The 22663-nt window shown below is 36.3% G+C and overlaps 1 protein-coding gene across 5 annotated transcripts in view; it reads right to left on the bottom strand.

Moving 5' to 3' along the window:
• Positions 1 to 756: 756 nt before the first annotated feature.
• Positions 757 to 22663, bottom strand: part of LOC114650529 (uncharacterized) — a 414437-nt gene continuing 392530 nt past the window's right edge. For 4 of the 5 annotated variants that reach the window (XM_051934850.1, XM_051934854.1, XM_051934852.1 and 1 more), the window contains 6 exons: positions 18450 to 18719; positions 12953 to 13039; positions 9636 to 9660; positions 9156 to 9205; positions 7319 to 7362; positions 757 to 4907 (listed from right to left, as the gene is read on the bottom strand). In XM_051934850.1, coding sequence (XP_051790810.1) covers positions 4785 to 4907; positions 7319 to 7362; positions 9156 to 9205; positions 9636 to 9660; positions 12953 to 13039; positions 18450 to 18719 — 599 coding nt within the window. In that variant the 3' untranslated portion in view covers positions 757 to 4784. The remainder of the gene's footprint in view (positions 4908 to 7318; positions 7363 to 9155; positions 9206 to 9635; positions 9661 to 12952; positions 13040 to 18449; positions 18720 to 22663) is intronic. The other variant, XM_051934845.1, reaches the window with a different exon arrangement.

Here is a 22663-nt window from a genome sequence, read left to right as displayed (position 1 = left end):
CAGCAGTTCCACTCCGAGCCTCTCCTGGATGTTTGTGCTTCTCATCCTATCCCTAAGGGTCAATGATGTTATATTATGAATAATTACAGGTAGCAGCAATTAATCATTTCACATTAGTGTGTCAGGAATATTTTTTTTTTGTTCTTTATTTCGCCTTATACAATTTCTTGTATTAGGAATTTTTTAGTTTTTGCATACCCCCTTGGGTATACAGCAAGCGCCCCAGGAGCAATTGTAGGTTAAGGGACTTGCTCAAGTGCCAAGCAGAGCAGGATCTCTTTTTAGCAGTGATGGTGATTCGAACTGGCAACCTTCTGGATTCCAGTGCAGATGCTTAGCCTCAGAGCCATCACGTACACATATGTTGGGGATAAGATCAAGTGGAAAATTATTGAGAATGGGGTTGCCTGATCAGCCCAGCTCAGCCTATACCATGAAGATCATCAGAATAAGCAAAGTAAAATGAATGAATGAATTAATTAATTAACGAATGAGCAAATTAATAAGTCTTCCCATGTTTTTCCATGATAAGTAAGGTATTAGATGTTTTAACTGAATCACTTTTTTTAGTTCAGTAATTTGTTTCCAGGTTTCTGTGTTTCCTTTTGACCCAAGTAATGGATTGGAAATGTGCCATTTTGGCATACAGTATGATTACCGTATTTATGCGTGTACCACGCGCACATTTTTTCCCGAAAATTAGCATTAGAAAATCAGGTGCGCGTCATACATGAGGAAATTTTTTTCTGTAATGTTTATTTCTTCTGCTTGCGCCCTCTCACTCACTCTCTCTCCTGCTTGCGCTCTCTCTCTCTCTCTCTTTCTTGCTCCCTCATGCTCTCTCTCTCTCTCACTCGCTCACTCTCGCGCGACGGAAGAAAGAAAAACTTTTGTCATGCAACAAAAACAGAAGGGCATTTTGCAGAAAACATGCCCTAAACGCTTCCTATACAATCACAACGCGTGTCGTACACGGGGCAAAACGGTTTTCGCAATTTTCTTTGTAAAAATTAGGGTGCGCGTCTTACATGAGGGCGCATGGTACACGAGTAAAAATGGTAAGTGATATTGTATTGGAATTGCCTGTGGCACCGTGGCAATTATGGCATTGTTGCATGAATATTCTACCAGGTATGTAGTTTAAATTTTCACATGATTATGATATGTACATACTGTATGCCTTATTAGTTTTTTTTTAAATTTCTGGTACATTTGTCTATTTGCTCTTGTAGGAAGTTATTCAGTTCACATCTGAGCAGTGAATAAGGGTGATGTCATTATATGCTATCCCTGGGAACTTTGTACATAATAGCCTGAGATGTTCAATAATCATTTTGTTTTCATTGTTCTGAATGTGAAATGTCGCTTAAATATGCTGCTACAATTAAGTTCATTAATGTTTGCTGACCCTTTCTGAGGGTGCCCTGTGAGCCCTGCTAGCACCTTCATTTCTTTGGACTGCTAGAATATGTTAGAAAGTGTGCCGTGAATGAAGAATTGAAGTTGTGAGCTTGGGAAGTCAGAAAATCTTTGTAGTTCAAGACTTTAGGATATATTAGCTGCTGAAAGGTAATGTTCAAGTAAAAACAACAGTGAATTGGAAGGGGATTTTCCAAGTCTATAGATGCTCTCCACAAAGTGTTCTTATTTATAACAGTAACAAAAAAATGGGTGAGTCCTATAAAAAATTTTAAAACTTTTGCTACCATCTACTAATTAGAGGAATTTTATTTCTGCATATTGTCAGTTTGTTAAATTCTTGACAAGGTTACATAGACAAACTACAACATGTAAGAATCTAAGAAAAAAAATGCATAAAAATACACTATAGTAAAAAAATACACTTCTTGGTTGCTTTCCATAAATGAAAATTCTCAGACCACATTATAAAGTATCCCTGCTATTAAGTTTAAACCCACACCAATAGGAGAAATATAAGTAGTCACCAAACCATGCAAATGTCTGGAAAAAGGTGGTTTCTTAAAAATAAATTTGGAAGCAAATCACTCTTTAACATTATATAAGTAAAAAGGTTTTAAATTATGACATTAATAACTTAAACAATGTTTGCTAATAGCACAACAAACAGAATATCTTTGTTATCAGTGTATAGCTATTTTTAAGATAACAACTTCCTTCTTGATCGCTTTTAGACTCATCATCTCACATCCTTTTTCTCGACTCAAATTGAAATCAACTTGTAATATTTTTGTTTTATGGTAAGTCAAAGTGGACCTTTTGACTTCTTGATTTCAATTGCTTTTTTGCTATACATTTACTTGCAAGTAATGTCAAATATTATAACGAGATCTAGGGCACCATATATGACAAGCAGAGGGTTTTACCATTACAGAACTGGGTTTAGCAAGGCCCAAGAATAAATTGGGAAATTCCTGTTGTAGTTTTTCAAGTTTTTGAACTTTCCAAAGCATGAGATGAGAGTATACTTTAGCCTCACAGGGTACTTGTGAAACTCTCCAGTATAGATATATATGAGGGGAATATGTGCCGCCAGGAGGTCAACCCTATTGAAACCAGGGCTTGGTGAAGTGATTCCCAGGATCTATCATAAGATGTACAATAATCTGGCTATAAAAACCCCATTTAGCCAATTGTTTTTGGAGTTTGGATGTTGGGTGGACAAGAGCAAATGATTGTTAGATGAAGGTCAGAGAAGAAGAAAGTGTGAAGTATGGAAGATAAGCAGGGGTGAGATGACTACATTATATTTGTTGTTCAGCTGTCCCAAGGGATCGCTAATGACTGCTACTGTCTTAGTAGGCCCTGTCATTTTACCATTTTGTGTGCACTTTTCTTACTCCCTTCTTCTAAGTATTCTTCTCTTTTAATAAACCTGTCTTTTTGTTGAAATGGCCTCCTATTTGTTGTTTGGGTTCAGGAATTTCTCAAGAGTTTATCTATTGTCCACAATTCATAATAAAAATGATGGGAATTTATTCTATCGATTTACTTGCAGTCAAGACACATATAAGTGGTACTGCAGCTGCCTTTAATGTCCCTGTTGTCCATAAGCATATTGTATGCAGTAGCAGTTAATCAAACATTCACAGTTGTAATAACATTCTATACTTCTAAAGGAAATGTCAATATTTTAACTGAAATTCCTGGTCTAGTTACTTTTTGATATCTCTGCTAAAACACAGCTAGCAGAGTGATGTAGTGGACAACACATCAGATTTTGAAAACCAGAGCTGTCAGATAAGTTACTTTGATTCACATTGTGACCATGAACAAGTCACCGCTGCACTAGTGTAACTGCTAAAAATATATCCATGGATAACAGTGTCAGTCAAATAGGTAATAATAAAAACAAGTCAATTTCTTAAGGTCTGGTTGCAATTACTATCAAAGTATTGGGACTACTGAACATATTTTTGAAAAATGTATCTTGTTCCCACCAGACAGTTAAACTATAATAATTGTGTTAACTCCCCTATGCATACTTTAATTATTCACCCAGTATTGAATATTTTCTTTCAATTGCAGGGCCTCAGTGAATCATTTCCTATCCCAGCATTATCAGGGATAAAACAGAAATTATCCTAGGATGCAACGTCAATTCATTGAGGCACATTTATGCACACAGGGCCAGTGAAGTGTGCATGTGTAGGGAAACTGATGCAAGTTCTCCCCATGTCTGTACAGGTTTTCCACAAGGCATTCTAGTCCCCAAACACCGCCACATCCCAAAAAAATGCACCACTTAGGCTTATCGGCTTTAAAGAAAATCCACTTGGACTCCGGGAGAACAAACATTTAATATAGTCACTGAATTGAACAAGAATTAAACCAAATCCCTAAAAATTGATTTAAATTGGAAAGTCAACAAACAAATCAATTCCAAATTTAGCCTTTTTAACTCAACACCAGGTTTATAGTCCAGTGTCCTGCCTTTCCTTGATAAATTTATGATAAATTTGAAATCACTCAATAACAATACAGCCTCACAGATGCCCTGTTCTGGACTTCAATCCCAAACCCAGTAGTTGTTTTTATGGAGTTTGCTTATTCACCCTCTATGTATGTGAGGTTTCTGAGGGACAGTCTGTGTTTTCTCCCACTTCCCAAAACAGATACTAGTAAGGTTAATTTGTAATTACATGTTGGGCCTGTGTCAGTGAGTCTGAACGGGCCCTGCTATCCTGTGCAAGGCTGTTTCTTATCTGCTCTTTCGTCCATGACCCTAATTAGAACGAGCAGCATTGTTTCTCATTTCTTTTGTTTCCTTCATTTGGCCAATTTATACTTCAATTATTTTTGCACTGTACAGAGGAAATGCCCTTCTCTTTTTCAAGTCATAAACCAAGTATGAAGGTTATATTTAGTATAAATATAAAAAGAGTAATGTTTACATTGTTTCTTTACCTTTTTCCTTTTTATAAGGGTAGCAGCACTATCTACCTCTGCATGCCAGTCCAAAAAAAAAAAATAAAAATGTTGCTTAATGCAGAAAACACACTTCAAGAAAACAAACTTAAAAAATAACTTCTTGTAAAGTAGGGTGTTCTGTGCAATTTTCTTGATTGCACATTTTCATGTGTTCCAACGCAGGATTCAGCAGAGTGTAGCGCACTGTATTGTTGCCTGGCAAAAGTAGATTTAATTTGGTGTATTTTTAGAGGCTGCTCAGCATAAGCCCTAAATGTTTACAGCCAAAATCCAAGTGTCACACATGTATTCAGTCGAATGAATAGCTGGTTGTTGCTACTGTATTTCCTGCTTAGTCAGATGACACTCCTGTACATCTAGTCTGCATTTGTCTCTCAAATCCCCTTGAGTGTGGAGTACACTATTGATTCATCAATGACTTTCTTCTTTTTCTTCTTTACAATTGTAGTTACTGTAGAATATGTGATGTCTTCTTTTAACTCTGAGTTCTGTGATGTCTGAAATATGAAAAGTAAACATTAAGAAATGCTGAATTATACTAGTAATTTTAATAATCCCTAGGTATTGAGTTTCAGTCTCAGCTCTGGAAATTATTCCTTAAGTCACAAGAAGTCAGTTTTTTTAACCTGATTATTCTAATAAAGGATTGTGGAGCGACAGAGATTATACTAGTTGCACAGAGAGCAATGAATAGTTGGGACTGAACTCAGATTGAGACAGTCAGGCATACAACCAACTTCAGTTCTACTCAGCCAAATTAGACCCTCCAGTTTTGGGAAAGGGTTCTTCTTCTTTATTGCAGATATTTCTTCAATGAACATTATGACATTTACCAAGGCTCAGAAGGTGTGCTTTCTGATCTAAGAATCCTTGTCCTTTAATTGGCTAACAATGCACTCATTTAGTTATACCCTAATACACAGCATACTGTACAGCTGAGTGCGTTTTTGTCTAATCCATACTGTTAACCTAATCTCCACCAAATTTGACTCTGCACACGAAATATAATGTCATCAAACCAAAGGTGTCAGGCATAACATAGTTATACAAAACTCATTGCATAACTAATTGAGGCAAAACTGTTGTTGGTGAGTCACAAAATTAATGACTAGATAGACTGCCAAGCACCACCATTAATGATTAGCCTACAACATTACATAACATTTTTAAACTCAGTGTATAATTTAAAAGTAGTGAAATCACGGAAATGTACAAAAAATTTGTGAAACTCCTGGAAATGCTTTAAAGTCAATAGGAAAGGAAGAACTGAACTAGTTTGGAATAGATTATAATAGTGCAATGGCCTTTTAAGGATCCCTGAGGGCTAGGAAAGTATCTCCCAACTATGTTGGATGAATTATTGTGGCCAAAAATATAATCGGTGATACAAGGCGGCAGTGCTAATCACTGGTCCACTGTGCTACACACAACAAAAGATGCAGACGGGACAACAACCACAAATAGGAAACTCCTAGAATACAGTAATAAATCTTTCGTTATTGTTAATTACCATGGTCTCATGTGTTCCCTGATGAGGAGAGGGAGAGGGGATGGATATTTAAGGCTTGTTTTGACTTGTAGTTGTGGCACACAGCTAATTATACACGCAGATTAGCCAAGAGGTGCTACGTTGCCAGTGCACAGTGATCAGTGCTATAAATCCAGTGACAGTACTCAAAATATTCTCACTATGGTCAGCTAATGTACCCTTCAAATGAAAATACTGCAAGTTTTTTTTTTAAGTATATATTAATTTTATTGATTTTTTTAAAATCAAGTAACACTGCATACGCATAACTCAAGTTTTACAAAAAGAAAAAAAAAAAGGTTCGAAAACAAATCAACCCCCACCATTTTTTTTTTTGTTTAATGCCTGTGAAGTGGAAGGCTGGAGTATTGATTGGGTTCTGACATCACACATGCAGGAAGTAGATCGGCAACAATCTTACAGTATACATTTGTGATAGTTCTGTGCATGGCTGCTACAGTCCTGTGATGTCATGCTGGCCCCTCAAAGTATCATGAGGCGCTGGGAAAAAATGTTTGTCTAACCTAACTGCACATCAGATTTCCAAGAGAATATTCGGTGAGCAAGGTCATCAAAAACGCTTTGGCGAATTTCACTAATCAACGCAATTTGTAACTATCATTGACTGTTTGCTGCCAGAGGCTAGATCACATAATCTGAAAATTACTCATTTTTATAGAGTTGGGTATTGTGAGTTGGACATGGCCCAGATGGTGTGAGTGAATGCAATAAATTGCTGTGTAGCAATAATTTCTAGTCTGTGTTGAGAAAAGTGTTTTCATTGCTTCATTGCCAGGACTGGAGTGTTTACATACGCTGACTAAGCGACAACTTGACAAACTGTGAACACACATCTTATGGGTGTTGGACTCAGCTTTTCACAAAAGCAGTCAAACTTTACCCCGATGCTAAGAATAAATGCGGCTTATGTCTGCCTTTATTTTGGCTTCTTACTCCTTTTTTATTTACTTACTATATTTTAACTATACAGTCTAAATAAGTGAGCAGTTTTACTAAAGGTATTGAACTGTTGTAGTGTACAGGTTATTTACTTCATCCATTTTCTACATTTTCTGTTTCAGAGTTGTAAGGAACTGGAGCCTGTACCCAAAGCACTTGATGCAAACCAGATACTAGTTTATAGCACCTTTACTTACTTTGCACAAGTTAAGTATCATTTGGGTATAAAGATTTACATTATGGCTCAGAATAAGTGATAATGTGACTTATTAAGTGTTGTCAAATACAAAACAGGAAAAACAATTACTTCAGTTTTACTTCAGTTAACAACTTCACTCTTTCGTTTTGACTTTCATGTGTACTCATTCTGCAACAGTGCAGACATCAATTCATTTTCAGATTTTAGCTTTTAACACTCACCGCTGATTGAATATTTTCTTGACAGGGAGCATTTACCATAGCATCTGTTAATTATAATAAAAAAGAAAGTTAAATATGCATTTTACAAAAGATGCTATAACATAAAAACAGAACATGTCAAATTAAATCCTAGAGGGTGTTATTCTTTTGTTAATATATGTTTGCCCCCATGAATTTCTTATTTTGACTTGCTGTAGTTTTATCCTATCTAATTATTATATTTTTCTTTATTGTTATATGTTTCGTTCTACTTTGCTCTCTAAAGTACCTCTAAAGTAGTGCTTACTATAAGCTCAGAAATTTAAATTGAAGAAAGACTAAATACATTACCAATATAAAGAGTAGATAACATAATCTATATATATAATTCACTAAGCCGCCGACAAGTAGCCACCCATGGAAAGCACGCAAGACAGCCACGCCCACCAACTCTAAGACCATTGAATACGACGACAACTCGCCGAGCCATGCCCACCACCTCGGACGCAGCACCTCACAACACAGGGCGTCATTCACGTTCGTCTCTGCTAGACTCCACATGCACCTCTGAGCCATGTTGACTTTTCATTATTCTTTTCGGCTATGACGCACGCACCACCATCGCAAACTGTTTTACACGCTCTGGTCTTAGAGTTGGTGGGCGGGTCTCTGTGAGTTGCTCTTGCGAGCGGGCACATGACCAGGCGGTGTGTATGCTTTGAGAACGAGGGTGGACGCGGCAGGACCATATAAGAAGAGGCATGTTTGTCGCGGATGTGAATCGCTGAATGAGCATACGACGGCAGTCCTCCAATTGTCAGTCACGGACAACTGTATGTTTGTTTCCCTCTCAAAACACAATGAAGGAAGCAGTCTTTAAAAACCAATAAGCCCTGTGCCTCTGTTTCATTAGCGTCTCACCTGCTTCACCGATGCAGGCCCTGCAACAATCGAGACGCTCTCTCAGCAGCTGACCTTCTACACAAGCTGTGTGTGTGTGTGGGTGGGTGGGTGTTAGTTAATCAGTTACTCGAAGGATTTCAAGATTTAATATGCACAAGCGGTAACACTGCAAAAGCAGCCCAAACCAGAAAAGACAGCTGGCAAAAAGTGGCCGACAAATTAAACGCGTGTGCATTGTACTTACTGAAAGCAGCGTTACGGATTTTGCAAATGTTCATTTTTTTCCCTCCTTTTAGACAACTGTGTCTTTCCGGAAGTGTTCAGCCATCAATAAATAATTATGCGGCATATGCCTGCAGGAACACGTGCAGCGAGCGAGAGACAGCAAGTGACACACACACACATACACGTGCGTGCGAGAGAGAGAGAGCGCTGGACACATAAGAATAATAATACTTCATTACATTGATATAGTGGTGTTCTCAGTATTCAAAGCGCTATTCACACAGGGAGGAACCGGGAACCAAACCCACAATCTTCCACAGTCTCCTTACTGCAAAGCAGCAGCACTACTACTGCACCACAAGGCAGTTAAAGAATGCACTGCGCTCGATTTTGTTTTCACTTCTGTTTACAGCGATCGGGTCATAGATAGCATTGTTGCAATGTTACTTTTCTTGGTGGCTTATTACATTACGGATGTTTCACATGTTCATTGTTTCCCCTGTGCTTAAAAGACATAAAAAAGTGTTTCTCATCTGTGACTCCGGAACCTCACAGTACACTAGCTATATTAAGCGTCAACAATGAAGACCCACTACACCTTAATCTACAAGTACTGACAACTGTGTCGTTCAGGAAGTGTTCACCCATCAATACATAATTATGCGGCGTATGCTACGCTGCGGGTTGGCTAGTCACTTATATTTCCTCTACATTTTAAATGCATACTTACATGTGCTGTTGATTAAATTGCCATTTTCTTCATTTGTGAAATGGAATTGCCTGATAAGGAAAAGTAAAATACATATTTAGTTAACATTTAATTATTTAGGGATGCCCAAACTGGTTTATCAATTTTTTTTTTCACGTATTTATATTTGTTTTAATAATTCATATTTTTCAAGTGACTTCTCTCAATCTTGGTGGGATTACAGATATCAATAAGTGCCCACTATGAAGGGCAGTTTGCGTCAGCCCCATGGGAATTCTTATTCACCCACAGAGCAGTCGCAGAAAGCTCAGAAATACAAAATATTCCTTTGCTTTTTACTAGTTTTGTTATAAATATATGAAGATTAATTTATTTTGCCCTACTGCATAAATGAGGATAATGATTACTTTAAAAATGTATCATATAATTTGATTTAAAATAGTCATAAAATGTATCTTTTTAAGAAAATAGCAATAAAACAAATTTAAAAAGTACACTTACGATTCAATGGGTTGTTTACTTTTCTCTGTAAGGAAAAGAAAATGTCATAATATTGATTAAATATTAATTTAATATCAATTAAACCTCACATCTGTACAGTAGCACTTTATTTAAGTAGCAGTAAAAAACAAAAAGAAAGTCTGAAGAGCAGATACAGGACTCACATCTAGGTGAACTATGAGGTGAGGCATTTCAGTCTTTTCAGTTTAAGTCCTCAAATGTTAAGAAGTGACATATCAGGAGTGTTTATAATTATGAAATTAATTAGAAAGGTCACTTCAAAATGACAGTTTCAAGCAGAAAACAGGGCACAGATGCATGTTGGTTAAAGGTAAACTTATAAAACTCATAAGCATTTTTCTTCACACAAAGAGAAACATTAGTGAATGAAATTTTACTTTGGAACATTTACATTTTGACTTGATGATGTTTTTTATAAGTTAGTTGAATACAGATGAGCTACGCTGTGCTGAATGGCCTGTTGCAATATTCTAAATGTGGGTGTTTACAGTATCACAACTAATTTATTTAAAACTATGTTTTACATAGCATAATATATTCATCCATCCATTCATGCATCCATTGATTATTTGAACTTGCTTATTCAGTACAGAGTCGTAAGTAGCTGAGACATACCTGACATGGTATTATGGAGAGTAATCTTAGAAGAACCTCTATCTACAATTTTGACCGTCATAAGTTATCTACTCTATATATATAAAACCCTAAGCTTAAAAGTGCAACGATTTTGTGCAACGATTTTATGTGACATTTTTATGTCACGCTTTAAATCCGGATTATTTTAAAACCTACATATATATGTTTGGTATCATTCTTTTCAGAATTTATCGAACTTTAATGTGATGTTGTTAGATTTTCAGATTCTTATTCCATTTTTAAATTATAAACTACAATTATAAACTTAAATTATAAACTAAAAAATATCAAGAACTCACATCCCGCGAGACGAGACTTTTTGCCAAAAGATTTAACCACACCTGGGGCCAGAAATAAAAGACAAAGAGTAGGACAGCTGCTGCACAGGCTTTTCAATGCAGCAAGCCAGCAGCTGATCGAGCAAAGAGGAGGTAAAAAAAAAAACTGCATTTGTTTCCCATTGTATCACCGTTTAAGAGGGGGTTTCGGAGGAGTGACTGCATCTCCTTGGGGTGCGTTCAGCCCTCCTCTTCACAACACGAGTGGCAGAGATGGAAAGTGGCTGGCGTGTAGCGCAGGCCGGAGGGGCGGGGGGTGGGGGGTTTTGAGGTTGGTGAGCGAAGGAAGCAGGGGGGAACCCCCTAGTATTATATTAAATTGCTGTCCACTGATTTTGGTTTCAGTTACCATATCATGAAAATAAACTAATTTTCAACTATTATTTCAACTAATATTTTTTAATAATTTAATATTTTTACATTTTTTTGTATTTTTTTGATCTTCTAACTGAAAACTTTCTTCTTAGACAAAGAGAAAATTAAGTAATCAAGAACATTGTTCCAATGTTTCTGTTGAGCAAAGCATGCTGTTTTCAGAACTGAAGTCTGAGAGCCAACTGTTTTTCCCCTTTTCCAGCTAATAGTTTTTTAAATTAAAAATGTCAGTACATGGTGTGGGTATTTACAGAGAGAAAAGCCAAAAAATTGGTTATTTTGGAGGCATATATATATTTTTTTGCAACATTATGTAGTACAGTATTTGTATGAAGCTTAGTGGCACAGTGGATAGCACTACTACCTCAATTGCTCAATGCACTGGGATACAATTCTAGGTTAGTGAACTGAGCAGTCTGCATATTATCTCTGTCTCTGGATTTTCTCTAAGTACAGAGACTCCTCCACATACCTTAAAGTCTGCATGGTTGGTTAAATACTGACACTGTAATGTCCTAATATGAATGAATATGGCCTCAGATGGATTGGCATCCTATCAAGGACAGGTTCTTGACTTGAATTTACATTGCTGATGGTAGATGTTTCAGCTTCCCTGCAATGGTGCAATGAGAAGTGCAGCTAAAAAGTGGGTGAAAACTCTGATAATATGATACAATAGTAGTTTATCAAGGGATTCGAGATCTCACAGACTTTAAAATTATCCCTTGAATGTAAATGGTAACTGGACAAAACTTGGCAATTTGGCCTGTACCAGTTATGCAATACTATCAAAGAGAGTGTGTTTTTTTCTTATACCACCTTTTATTTTGTTTCTACCTCCCCATGCCACTAAATTTAGAGAGCAGGTTTTAAAAATCTGTAAAATAATTCTTTATGAAGCACTAGGTGACATGCTAAACACGTTCACTTTAGCCACTGCTTGTGACTGCCGACTTCCTGTTTGGTGCAGGGGGTTGTTGATGTATATAAAAATAAGTAATGAAATGTTACACATATTAGGTTTAAGTATGTCATGGTTTGGGCGGCACGGTGGCGCAGTGGGTAGCGCTGCTGCCTCGCAGTTGGGAGATCTGGGGACCTGGGTTCGATTCCCGGGTCCTCCCTGCGTGGAGTTTGCATGTTCTCCCCGTGTCTGCATGGGTTTCCTCCGGGCGCTCCGGTTTCCTCCCACATTCCAAAGACATGCAGGTTAGGTGGATTGGCGATTCTAAATTGGCCCTAGTGTGTGCTTGGTGTGTGGGTGTGTTTGTGTGTGTCCTGCGGTGGGTTGGCACCCTGCCCAGGATTGTTGGCTGGGATTGGCTCCAGCAGACCCCTGTGTTCGGATTCAGCGGGTTGGAAAATGGATGGATGGATGGATGTCATGGTTTATGATACTATTATAATTTTAGACTAAAAGGATTTTAAACTTTAACCTAAAATAAGAAATAATTCTTAAAGCTAAATGCTGATCTTAATTTGTGGCTCCCAAACATAAATGGTTATGAAAATCTTTTATGTATCAGGGGTCAGATTTGATACCTGTGTCTGAATGACAAACAGGTTAGCGTGTCTGTCACTCAATATCATTTGTGTATAAGTGGATATGATTGTGTGTGTGAATGTGCTCTGTGGTGTATTGGCACAAAGCTGCCAAGATAAGCACTAGCTCTTCATGATCCTCAATTTGAAAACTGAGTTAAAAAAAAGACTGAAAAAAAAAACGAATCTCCTTGCTGGGAGAATTAGGTCTTGAACAGGGGCAGAATTCATCAAAACAGCACCTCCTGACTCTGATTCAAACACATGTCTAGTGTAAATGAAACTAACCCAAAAAGAATTCCAGGCATCCGTAAATCCCATAAAGACAAAAGGAGCAATGTTTTATTAATAAAAAGAATGAAATAAACTTGGAAAATAAGAAAAAAAGAATAAGGAATGACATACTGCGACAACAGCATAAATACATAAGTATTATGCTCAGTAAGCCTAAGAAAGCTGCTCCTCCAGCTGCATATGTGATGATTGCCGCTCCTGAAATGTAAAGTTTACATATTATAAGTTATTTCTCAGTTGCTTTTAAATGGAAGAAAAATAAATTCATAAGGAACATTGCAAGCAATTCATTTCTGACCCATTTATATATAATATTAATAACATTCTACAACATCCTCAAGTCAAAAATAAATATAACAAGTATATATTAAACTTACATTTGAGACATCTTATTTACAGATAAAGAATGTGCCAATACTGTGTTAGTTTTTGCAAAAAGAACATTATATTTGCCATTAGTATTTGCAATGTGCTTCCTTCAATTTGATTGTTGCCATTAGCATGATGCTCAAATCCAAAAACTTTAAAAACTTTGTAAAAAAGCATGCACTAAAAAGACTTAAAAATAATTTTCTATAAAATGTGATATTAAAAAGAAGTGCAGAGGATGGAGAATCATTTGCCATATTCTAGAACACAGGTGTCAAACTCCGGTCCTCGAGGGCCGCAGTGGCTGCATGTTTTCATTCTAACCATCTTCTTCATTAGTGAGCCGTTTTTACTGCTAATTAACTTCTTTTGCTTTAGTTTAATTAACTTGACTCAGGCCCCTTAATTGTCTCTTTTTCCTTAATTAGTAGCCAAACAATAATGAGACAAACAAGCCACCATATGACCAGCTCACCTGTGCCCATCACACAATATCTGAAAATAAAGAAAGGTGAAGGTCTCAGTAAGGTTGGTCTTTCAGGTCACCAAAACATTTTGACAATGTTCTTAGAAAAAACAGAAAATTCAACAAATTTGGAAATATCTGCTGTGGTAGAATGAGAGCAGCAACAAGCCATTGCATTAAATAACGGGCGTAATTAACAGCAAGAATCAGCTTCTCATTAAGAGACTGCTTGGAGTGAAATTGGTTGGAGTTTGAAATCCCAGTTTAGCTGGTCATCTGTCAGCTTGTTTCATGTCTCATTTCTATTTGGCTGCCATATAATGAAGAAACAAATCAATTCAGAGGACTGAATCCTTAAAAACAGGGCTTTTGAAATGAAAGGAAAATTAATTAATTAGTAGTGAAAACTGCTCACTGATTAGGAAAAGGGTTAGAATGAAAACCTGTAGCCACTGTGGCCCTCCAGGCCCGGAGTTCAACACCCCTGTTCTAGAAGGTGATTACCTCAATGATTTGTCACAATTGTTGTAAAGGTGTAGCAGACAGTACTAATAATCTGGGGGGTTGTAGCATGTCTGTGTAAGAATAAGGTGAGAAATGAAAGGCATGGTGATTATGGCTTTACAACTGATGCCACCGTGATGGGCTCTAGTTTCCTGACATTCTGATCTTTTTTTTGACATTAGCAAATGAAAATTAATTCTAGAGAAGGTGAATGTAAAAAAAAAACCAGCACAGTGGTGCTGCTGCCTCACAGTAAAAAGCAGAGTTTGTGTCCCTGCATGGAGGTTGCATGATCTCCCCGTGTCCACCTGGGTTTCCTCCCACAATCCAAAGACATGCAAGTTGGGCAAATTGGAGACACTAAATTGGCCCTAGTGTGTGGTGGCTGTGTGTGTTCACTCTGTGATGGACTGTCCAGGGTTTCTTCCTACCCTGTGCTAGCTGGGATAGGCTCCTGCCACCCAGGACAGGACTAAGCAGGTTAGAAAATGACATGATATAATTTAAAAACTAGGAGAAAAGTTTTTGTAGCCAACTATTTTTAGTGCAGAGCTGTCCATTTTTAGTCATGAAGGGCAGATGTGGCTGTAGATTTTTACTGCAGCCAATCTGTGCATTAAAGGTTGACTCCTGGCTTAATTAATTTTATTTATACAACTTTTTTTATTAATATAAAAGATCCCATTAGGAATCTTTATGGCTTGTGTCAGAGTATTTAATGTTAATACTTTTCAAAATGAGAACGGGTTGCACAAATCAGACAAGGGTATGCAGGTGGCGCAGTGGTAGTGCTGCTGCTTGGCAGTAAGGAGGCTGTGGGTTTGCTTCCGGGTCCTCCCTGTGTGGACAGTGCTTTGAGTAGTGAAAAAAGTGCTATATAAATGTAAAGAATTATTATTATCACAAAGTGTCCTCCCCTTTTGAGTACAAGTGAATTGCTGTTTTAAAAGCTATTATAAGAGCAGGCTAGAATTTAACAAATGTTTAGTCAGTGATTCTCCAGTAATGAAAATTTTGTCATATTGTATTGTATTTGATAAATTTTTCTTACTTTGCCTTACAGCAGATACTGTTGACTGTCACTACTGTGTCTCTGCACTAACAACTGTTTAGAGGGAGTGTACACTGCCTATGTCTGGCACCTGTTTTAAACAGAAACCTTTAAATTCAGACTTGTTAAATTTTAGTGAGTTGAGAACATTTCAAATGTGGTAAAGTGTGTGACCACTGAGGTGATTTTGCAAGAAAAAAAAATAAAGATAACACAGCGCTAAGATGCCAATGTCTGACTCGCTTTTCTTCAGCAGCAGTGGCACTGATCCACAAGAAGAACAACAGCTACAATCGTTTAATGCCTTAGTGCAACTTTTAAGAGTCCTGACATTCTGAGTGACTGACAATGTAAGACACATGGATACACAATACAGATCACTGTACTACAAAAAAAAAGAAGTCAAAATCAAACAAATCATTTTGATATGCCAATACAGCCATCAAGGAAATCAGATAATGTTTACAAGTATTCAATGAATAATTGGATGGACCTAAGCATTAGGAAAAGAGCTACCAGACTTACAGTGTTCAAGGCCTCAAGAGTACGAGTTATGAAAATGAAAGAAGTGAAAATTACCTACATTATGAAAGTCTGACTCTAGATGATATTGTGTGCAATTCTCGTCACTACACTACAAACAATAAATAGTTGCTCAAGAAACTAAGAAACAAAGATCAAGTAACTCCATCTCTAGACTAAGAGATATGCAGAATTAAAGCTCTTTAGGGAACCAAATACAGATGTTCAAAACTAATTTAAGCATCAATAAAGCTAACTTAGGTGATTTTTTTCAATGAAATGCAGTAGAACCCGTATTTAACATTTTTGTGGATGCTGTTTTTAAAACAGATTTCTTGTCTGAGCAGGCATGAGTCTTTTAAGGATATATTTACTGTAAACTGCACTAAAAATAACTCTATTCTGTTTTTTTTTTGACTGTTGAAATTAATTTTGCAAGTGGTCAAAATTTGATAGAAATGTTCCCTGTATGCTGAAAACATTTTGTTAGACAGATGCGGCCTAAAAGACATGATGCTAGTTACTGCATTACTTCTTGTCTGTTCAGTTTAGCATGTTTATGAATTGGTTACCACATGACGACAAGGAAAAGAAATAGAAAATGCCACACCTGTACATTGAACTGTGTGGACACTAGAGAAGTGCTGTGTGGTGTGGAGTGATTGTTTGGAGCAAGAAGTTAAGGTTTTGGATGCAAAACTGTGGTTACAAATGTAGTGTAAATCCTTTCTGTAATGTTGTGATTTAACGTATCAGATCAGATCAGATCTAATGCATGTCTGACTCCTTTTCTACAATCGGCCAGGAGTTCTAGAATTAGTTGATGACAGATATTATTTTTCATTTTTGTTAATTAGTTTCTTCTTTGTTTTTGCTGTATTTGAACAAATCTGAATCTTCATATGCGACAGTTCTGTATTTAGTGAGTGGTATAATTAAGTCTTGCATTTTGCCTTGTAGTTTGTACTATCTTATTGTATTTCCTTATGTGATTTTAGGCATCAATTGTTGTTATCTATGAGTGAAAAAATGGAAATTGAGCTCCATTGAGAAATTTAAATGGAACATTGAATGTGCCTTGCTGCAATTGTGTTTCAGGCTCTCATAGTTTATCTAAAACATTATTATCAACAATGGGGAAGCATTCTTGAAAAGAAAAAAATAATCTGAAACAGGACATAAGAATTCAACAAACTAAGCAGAAGAAGTCAGGAAACTTTCAAACTGAATCATAACTAATAATCGTAAACATAACTGCAGTGAAATTATGAGAAAACCTAATGAACCAAGATCAATACTAACGGGATCCTGACAGATCAGTGAAAATTTCATTCATTTAACCTTTTATTGCATTTAATACTGTTTTTAAGGCAGTCCATTGAAAAATGCTAAATAGAGGTTCTGCTTTAGTTAGTTTTGTTTTTGATATCACAAGTAGAAATTAAGGGGAAGAGCAGTAATATTGAATCCAGGAAGAACTCAAAAAAACGAAAATGCATGCAGTGAAACAGGAACAAACTACAGAGTCAAGTGCTTAAGTATAAACTTCTGCATGAGATGCTGGGACATTTAAGGTTGGGACTAACACAACAAACCTGATGGACTGAGTGTTCGCCTCTTGCTTATCGAGTGTCTTGCGTTCTTATAGTTGTTTTATTACATGTATTACTGGCTACTATATTTATTTATTTTTCTATCCCTTTTTGATTCACAGTGAATCCCTTTGTCTTGTGGTTTAAAATACCTTGAAAATGGTGAATGATGGAAAGCAAATTACTCAGGAAACACACCTGTGTTTGCCTTCAACACTTCATGATTTGAATTTAATTTAAAATAAAAAAAGCCTTCAAACTCATGCTGCTTTTCATTTCCTTGGCTGTTTAAAGGAATCTTAAAGGTGTGGCTGAATGTATGCCCATGCCCTGTTTTCTTGTCTTATTTATAGACAGTTTGCAATTTTCATTCAAATCCATTAATGAACGTTTGATGGAATTTCTGTTTTTTGAAAAAAAAACAATGAAAGAATGTATGCAAACTGAAATCAAGATTATTTTCAGGATAATTAATACACTTTTCACTTCATGAATCTACATATTATACCATATAAACCTATAAAAGAGGAATCTGATGGAAAGTGGTATAACAATATACCTGATCATCCTGCTTGGATACCTTTATTCTTGTCTTGAGGCACAAAATGATCAAGCTTCAAGCTGTTTTTGGAGCATATGTAGCATTTGCGTGGGTTACTTTGCCTTATCAATAAATGTGTCAATAGTAAAACTTTAATTAACAGCTTAAATTTGTTTTGAATTGATAACCCATTCTTAACTGGTTATGTAATGTGAAGTGCCAGTGAAATGCATTGAACCATTTCATCCTGCAGTATTTAAAGTAAAATCAGCACACATTGTTTGGAGTAATAATGGAAGAATGCATCCAAAATTCAGTAGAGGTATTTTTGTTCATATTATGATTACGTTTAGGTGAATTATTTAATAATAAAATCACCTAGTTACATTTAGATTTATTTAGTTCATAACTATGGGAAAAGTTCAGACAGGAGTAAACTTTTACTAAAACTAAACCTTATTAATCACCTTCTAACAATGTTACTATGTTAAATTAAGGAATACTGTAGAGATAAGGATATGTTAGACTGTAACAAGATTTTATCATGTCAAAACCATGCTCACCTCTTTCATCTGTGTGGATCACATCACTTTTGGGTGATTTTATTCCCTCATACTCATATTGACACCAGTAGCCCTGAGACTTCTCACCATCATGCCTTGAAGTTTCAAAGATAACAAAGTTGTGATTCTTTTCAGCCTTTTTACTCTCAGGCCATTCTTCTGTCCCCTCCTGATACAAGCTGAACAGCACTTCAGTGACATTGTCAGGGGCTATACAGAGAATTGAAGTTTTATTTTCATCATAGAAAGAAATCTCTGGTTTTGGAATATCTGAAAAAAAATTAAATGTTGTATTATTTTGACATATTAACTTCTAGTATGTGCAATTTCTTTATAGTTCACTGACATTTCTGACTTTCATCTTCAGTCACTCTGATTGCCACATGTGAAATCTGCTACTATTTTCAAATCTGTCAGAATTCCTCATCAATCAGTAGATTCTTACATCCCACTACAATACTTGTCTGTACTTAAAGAAAATAAAAATGCAAATCAGTAATTTCGTACTGAATACTTTTAGTTTATTAAGGACCTGAACAGTAGTTTTTATGAAAAATCATTTACAATTGCTTGCCAAATTTGTAGAATGAATGTAGCAAACACTGGAGACAAAATATTTCTCAAAATTCCATAATCATAAAAGGGAAGTAAAAGAAAAATTTGGTTAGAGAATGATACCCTTACTTGAAACGTTATTTCATGCTGACAATATGTCACTGAAGAAGGTCACAGTAATATTGTGAAATGAAAAACCCTCAGATAAATTACATACATTAAGTACATTGCTGATATTTTTTTGATAATTTATTTTATAATAAATAATTATTCAGTACCATTTTTGTATGAAAATTCTGCTGGGACCATACCAGAATTTTGCTGTATGTGTGCAGATTTCTCTAACATTAACATGTCTCCCTCTTGTTAATGATTGTTAAGATGTGAAAATTCAAGCACCATTTGCATCACGAAAAAAATCAAACGATAGGATGCTTTTGCTGGGTCTTTCTCCATGATTCTGCTGGTGTATTTTCCAGCAACGGCTTTTACAAATTTAGCACTGTTAGGTGCTGCTTGTTAAAAGCCAGATTTTCATCAGCATAAGCTCAAACCTTAGATGCAAATGTGTGATTAAAACTTTTCTTAAAAAATTGGTTCTTTTTTTAATGCAGAGAATAAGGGTTCTCATTGTGCTGCTAGTCAGGATTAAGTAACTTTTCATTTACAAGATACAAAAACGCATGAAAAATACCAAAGGTTTTCTTTTTAACTGAATTTCGATTAATTTTTATTTAGTGACATATTTTTTGCTTACAAACAGAAGAAAACAAGTTTTGACACAGATGAATACATAGCAGCCATCACTAACAGTGAGAAATAGTACTACACACGATAAACTTCATCCGCGTTTTCATTCATTTTGTGCTTTCTAGTACTCATTTTGCCAAATGTAACCATTAGAACACACAGTTAAATTTCGTCAGCTCATATAATAGCTGGCTACTAAGCTGAGTGGCAGAAATCAGTGCTTGCAATTCCCAGCATCCTAAGCATGCCTTGCAGTCCTAGGGAGTACAGCTGGTGGAAGGGGAGGTGACACACTTAACAATCCTTCAGTAAAGACGTCATATCTGTACCGAGGGGTTAATCATCAGCTAATGGTGAGTTTTTATAGCATCAATATGCCTTTTCTGTTATTATCAAAAACTGTTGGATAGTTAAGCATAAGGTTAACCTATACTACACATACCCATTGTTCATTTTAGGTTAAATTATTTCAGTTTTGTTATTTAAAGTACAATAATATTGGTTGACTGCCATTTTATTAATAAGACTGAAACATCCACCCATCCATCCACCAACTAAATCTTCTTATCCAGAGTATAGTAAAGCTGAAGCCTATTCCAGCAAACATCAAACACAAGGTGGGAACAATTCCTGAACAAAGTGCCAGTCCATCGCAGGGTGATCGCACTTATATAAATTAGGGTCAAATTAGTATCACCAGCCTACCTAACTTACGTCTTTGGACAGCAAGAGGAATCCCAAGTAGACAGAAGGAGAACATGGACACTCTACACTTGCAGGATGCAAGAGTTTAACTCCAGGCTCCTTCTGCTGAGGTAACAGTGCTACCACTGCACCACCCAAGTTTGAAATATTTTTTTATAAAATAAGAAGTAAAACCCTTTTTTGCTGATGTTTCCAATAACAGATATTTTCAGGGCAAGTTCCATATTATAGTACATACAAAATTGTGTTATGAACATTCATATAAACACAACACTGTGGTCTCCAGTATTTAAATCCTGTTAAAAATGCTTTTATGTAACTTTGCAGTTACTGTAACATACTATAAAAATTTCAGACCTAATTGTGATCAATTACATTTATCTGTTTTAAAACTGTCAAAAATATACAGAATCGGAATGCACTAAATTAACATCACTTTGGACAAATACTGTATCTTTATATGCTTCTTAGACAGCATTGGGCTTCACAATCACTTCTAATTCATTAACGGCGATATTTGGTGTACTCCCAGATGGCATTAAAGTGCATAGGGATTGTGGAAGCTGGCCCGGACACAGACAGGCGGACACCGAAGGTTCAACCACCAACACACGTTTATTATACATTTTCATATTTACAGTGCACATAAACACAGTACTCTCGTACCAGTCACCCTCAAGTCCAGGCTTCTTCTCTATGACTTTCTCTCTTTTTGACCACCTCCACTCAACAACAACAACAACAACAACATTTATTTATATAGCACATTTTCATACAAAAAGTAGCTCAAAGTGCTTTACATAATGAAGAAAAGAAGAATAAATGACAAAAAAGAAATTAAAATAAGACAACCTTAGTTAACATAATAAGGAGTAAGGTCCGATGGCCAGGGTGGACAGAAAAAACAAAAAAAAACTCCAGAAAGCTGGAGAAAAAAATAAAATCTGTAGGAGCTCCATCCTCTTCCTCCCAACTCAAGCCAACGAATGGAGGAAGGCGGCCCCTTATATCCTCACCCGGACATGCTATACGTGCCTCCCAATGAGCTTCTACCGGCACTCCCTGGTGTGGCGGAAGTGCCGGCTGTGCACCCAGAAGCACTCCGGTTGTCCCTGGTCATCGTCTCCCCAGCACTTCCAGGTGTGGCGGAAGTGCTGAGGACCAGGGCTCTCCAGGCATCTGGGTGACCCCTGGGGGTGACCACAGGCCCCAATAGGGTTGAGCTTCCACGCTCCTTTCCCATGGTCCCCATAGCCACCAGGGCGGTCACCCCCTTGTGGTCCAGAGGAGACATACTCCCTCCTTCGGTCCTTCCAGGAGTCCCAGCTGGGTACCGCCCCCAGCCGCTCGCCACAGGATACATTGATTGTAATTGCCTATGCCATAATACTAACATGCAGATGTATCCCACTCAAATGGAAGAATCGCAAACCACCTTTTTTAACTTTTAAAAGCAACAGTCTATAATAAAGTTTGTGAAAGTATAGCACAGTCATCTTAGGCGTTCACAATTACTACAAAATTCATAACTGATGAATATTATCCTTGATATTGTAATTGTGATTGTTAATTTTAATTATTATTATAATTGAATTCTTATTTTGTGTTGCCAACTGTATTTACTGTATTCTGTATATACATGGCACTGTAGAACCTCCATTTAGCAGTTTTATAGGGAATTGCTTAAAACCTGTTGATGTGAAGTTGTTAAATGCTTGATTTGTTGTAAAATTTTAACTTTAATGTTTAAAACAATGCTGTTTTATAATAAAAATAGAGGATGTCTATAATGTGTTTCGTTATACAGTATATAAAGTAACATACTGATATTCAAATAATTACAAAATAAAAAACATAAAAATCATTTTTTTGTTTATTTTTCAAAACAAATGTTATTTCTGTGATGTAAAACTGGCCACCAAACCACCACCACTCGCCATTCAAAAATGTAAAATGTAGAAAAATGTTAAATATAAGAATGTTAAATTGCAGTTCTGCTTTATTAGAAAATGCTAAAGTTGCATGTGTACATAAAATCACAGCATAGAATAAAATCTTAAGTGACAGTAAAGTAAGATTAAGAAGTTACAGTAAACACAACCTGATAATTCTGGTATAGAGATATGTAAAAACATTAAATGTAACAACAGAAATATATATCACGCTCACGCTTCAAAGTTCTTTTTTTGCTGGTAGCACATTAT

This window comes from Erpetoichthys calabaricus, chromosome 1 (assembly GCF_900747795.2).
Source record: "Erpetoichthys calabaricus chromosome 1, fErpCal1.3, whole genome shotgun sequence".
Lineage (NCBI taxonomy): Eukaryota > Metazoa > Chordata > Cladistia > Polypteriformes > Polypteridae > Erpetoichthys > Erpetoichthys calabaricus.
The sequence above is the reverse complement of the archived record's forward strand: the minus strand, read 5'-3'. Positions and strand labels throughout refer to the sequence as shown.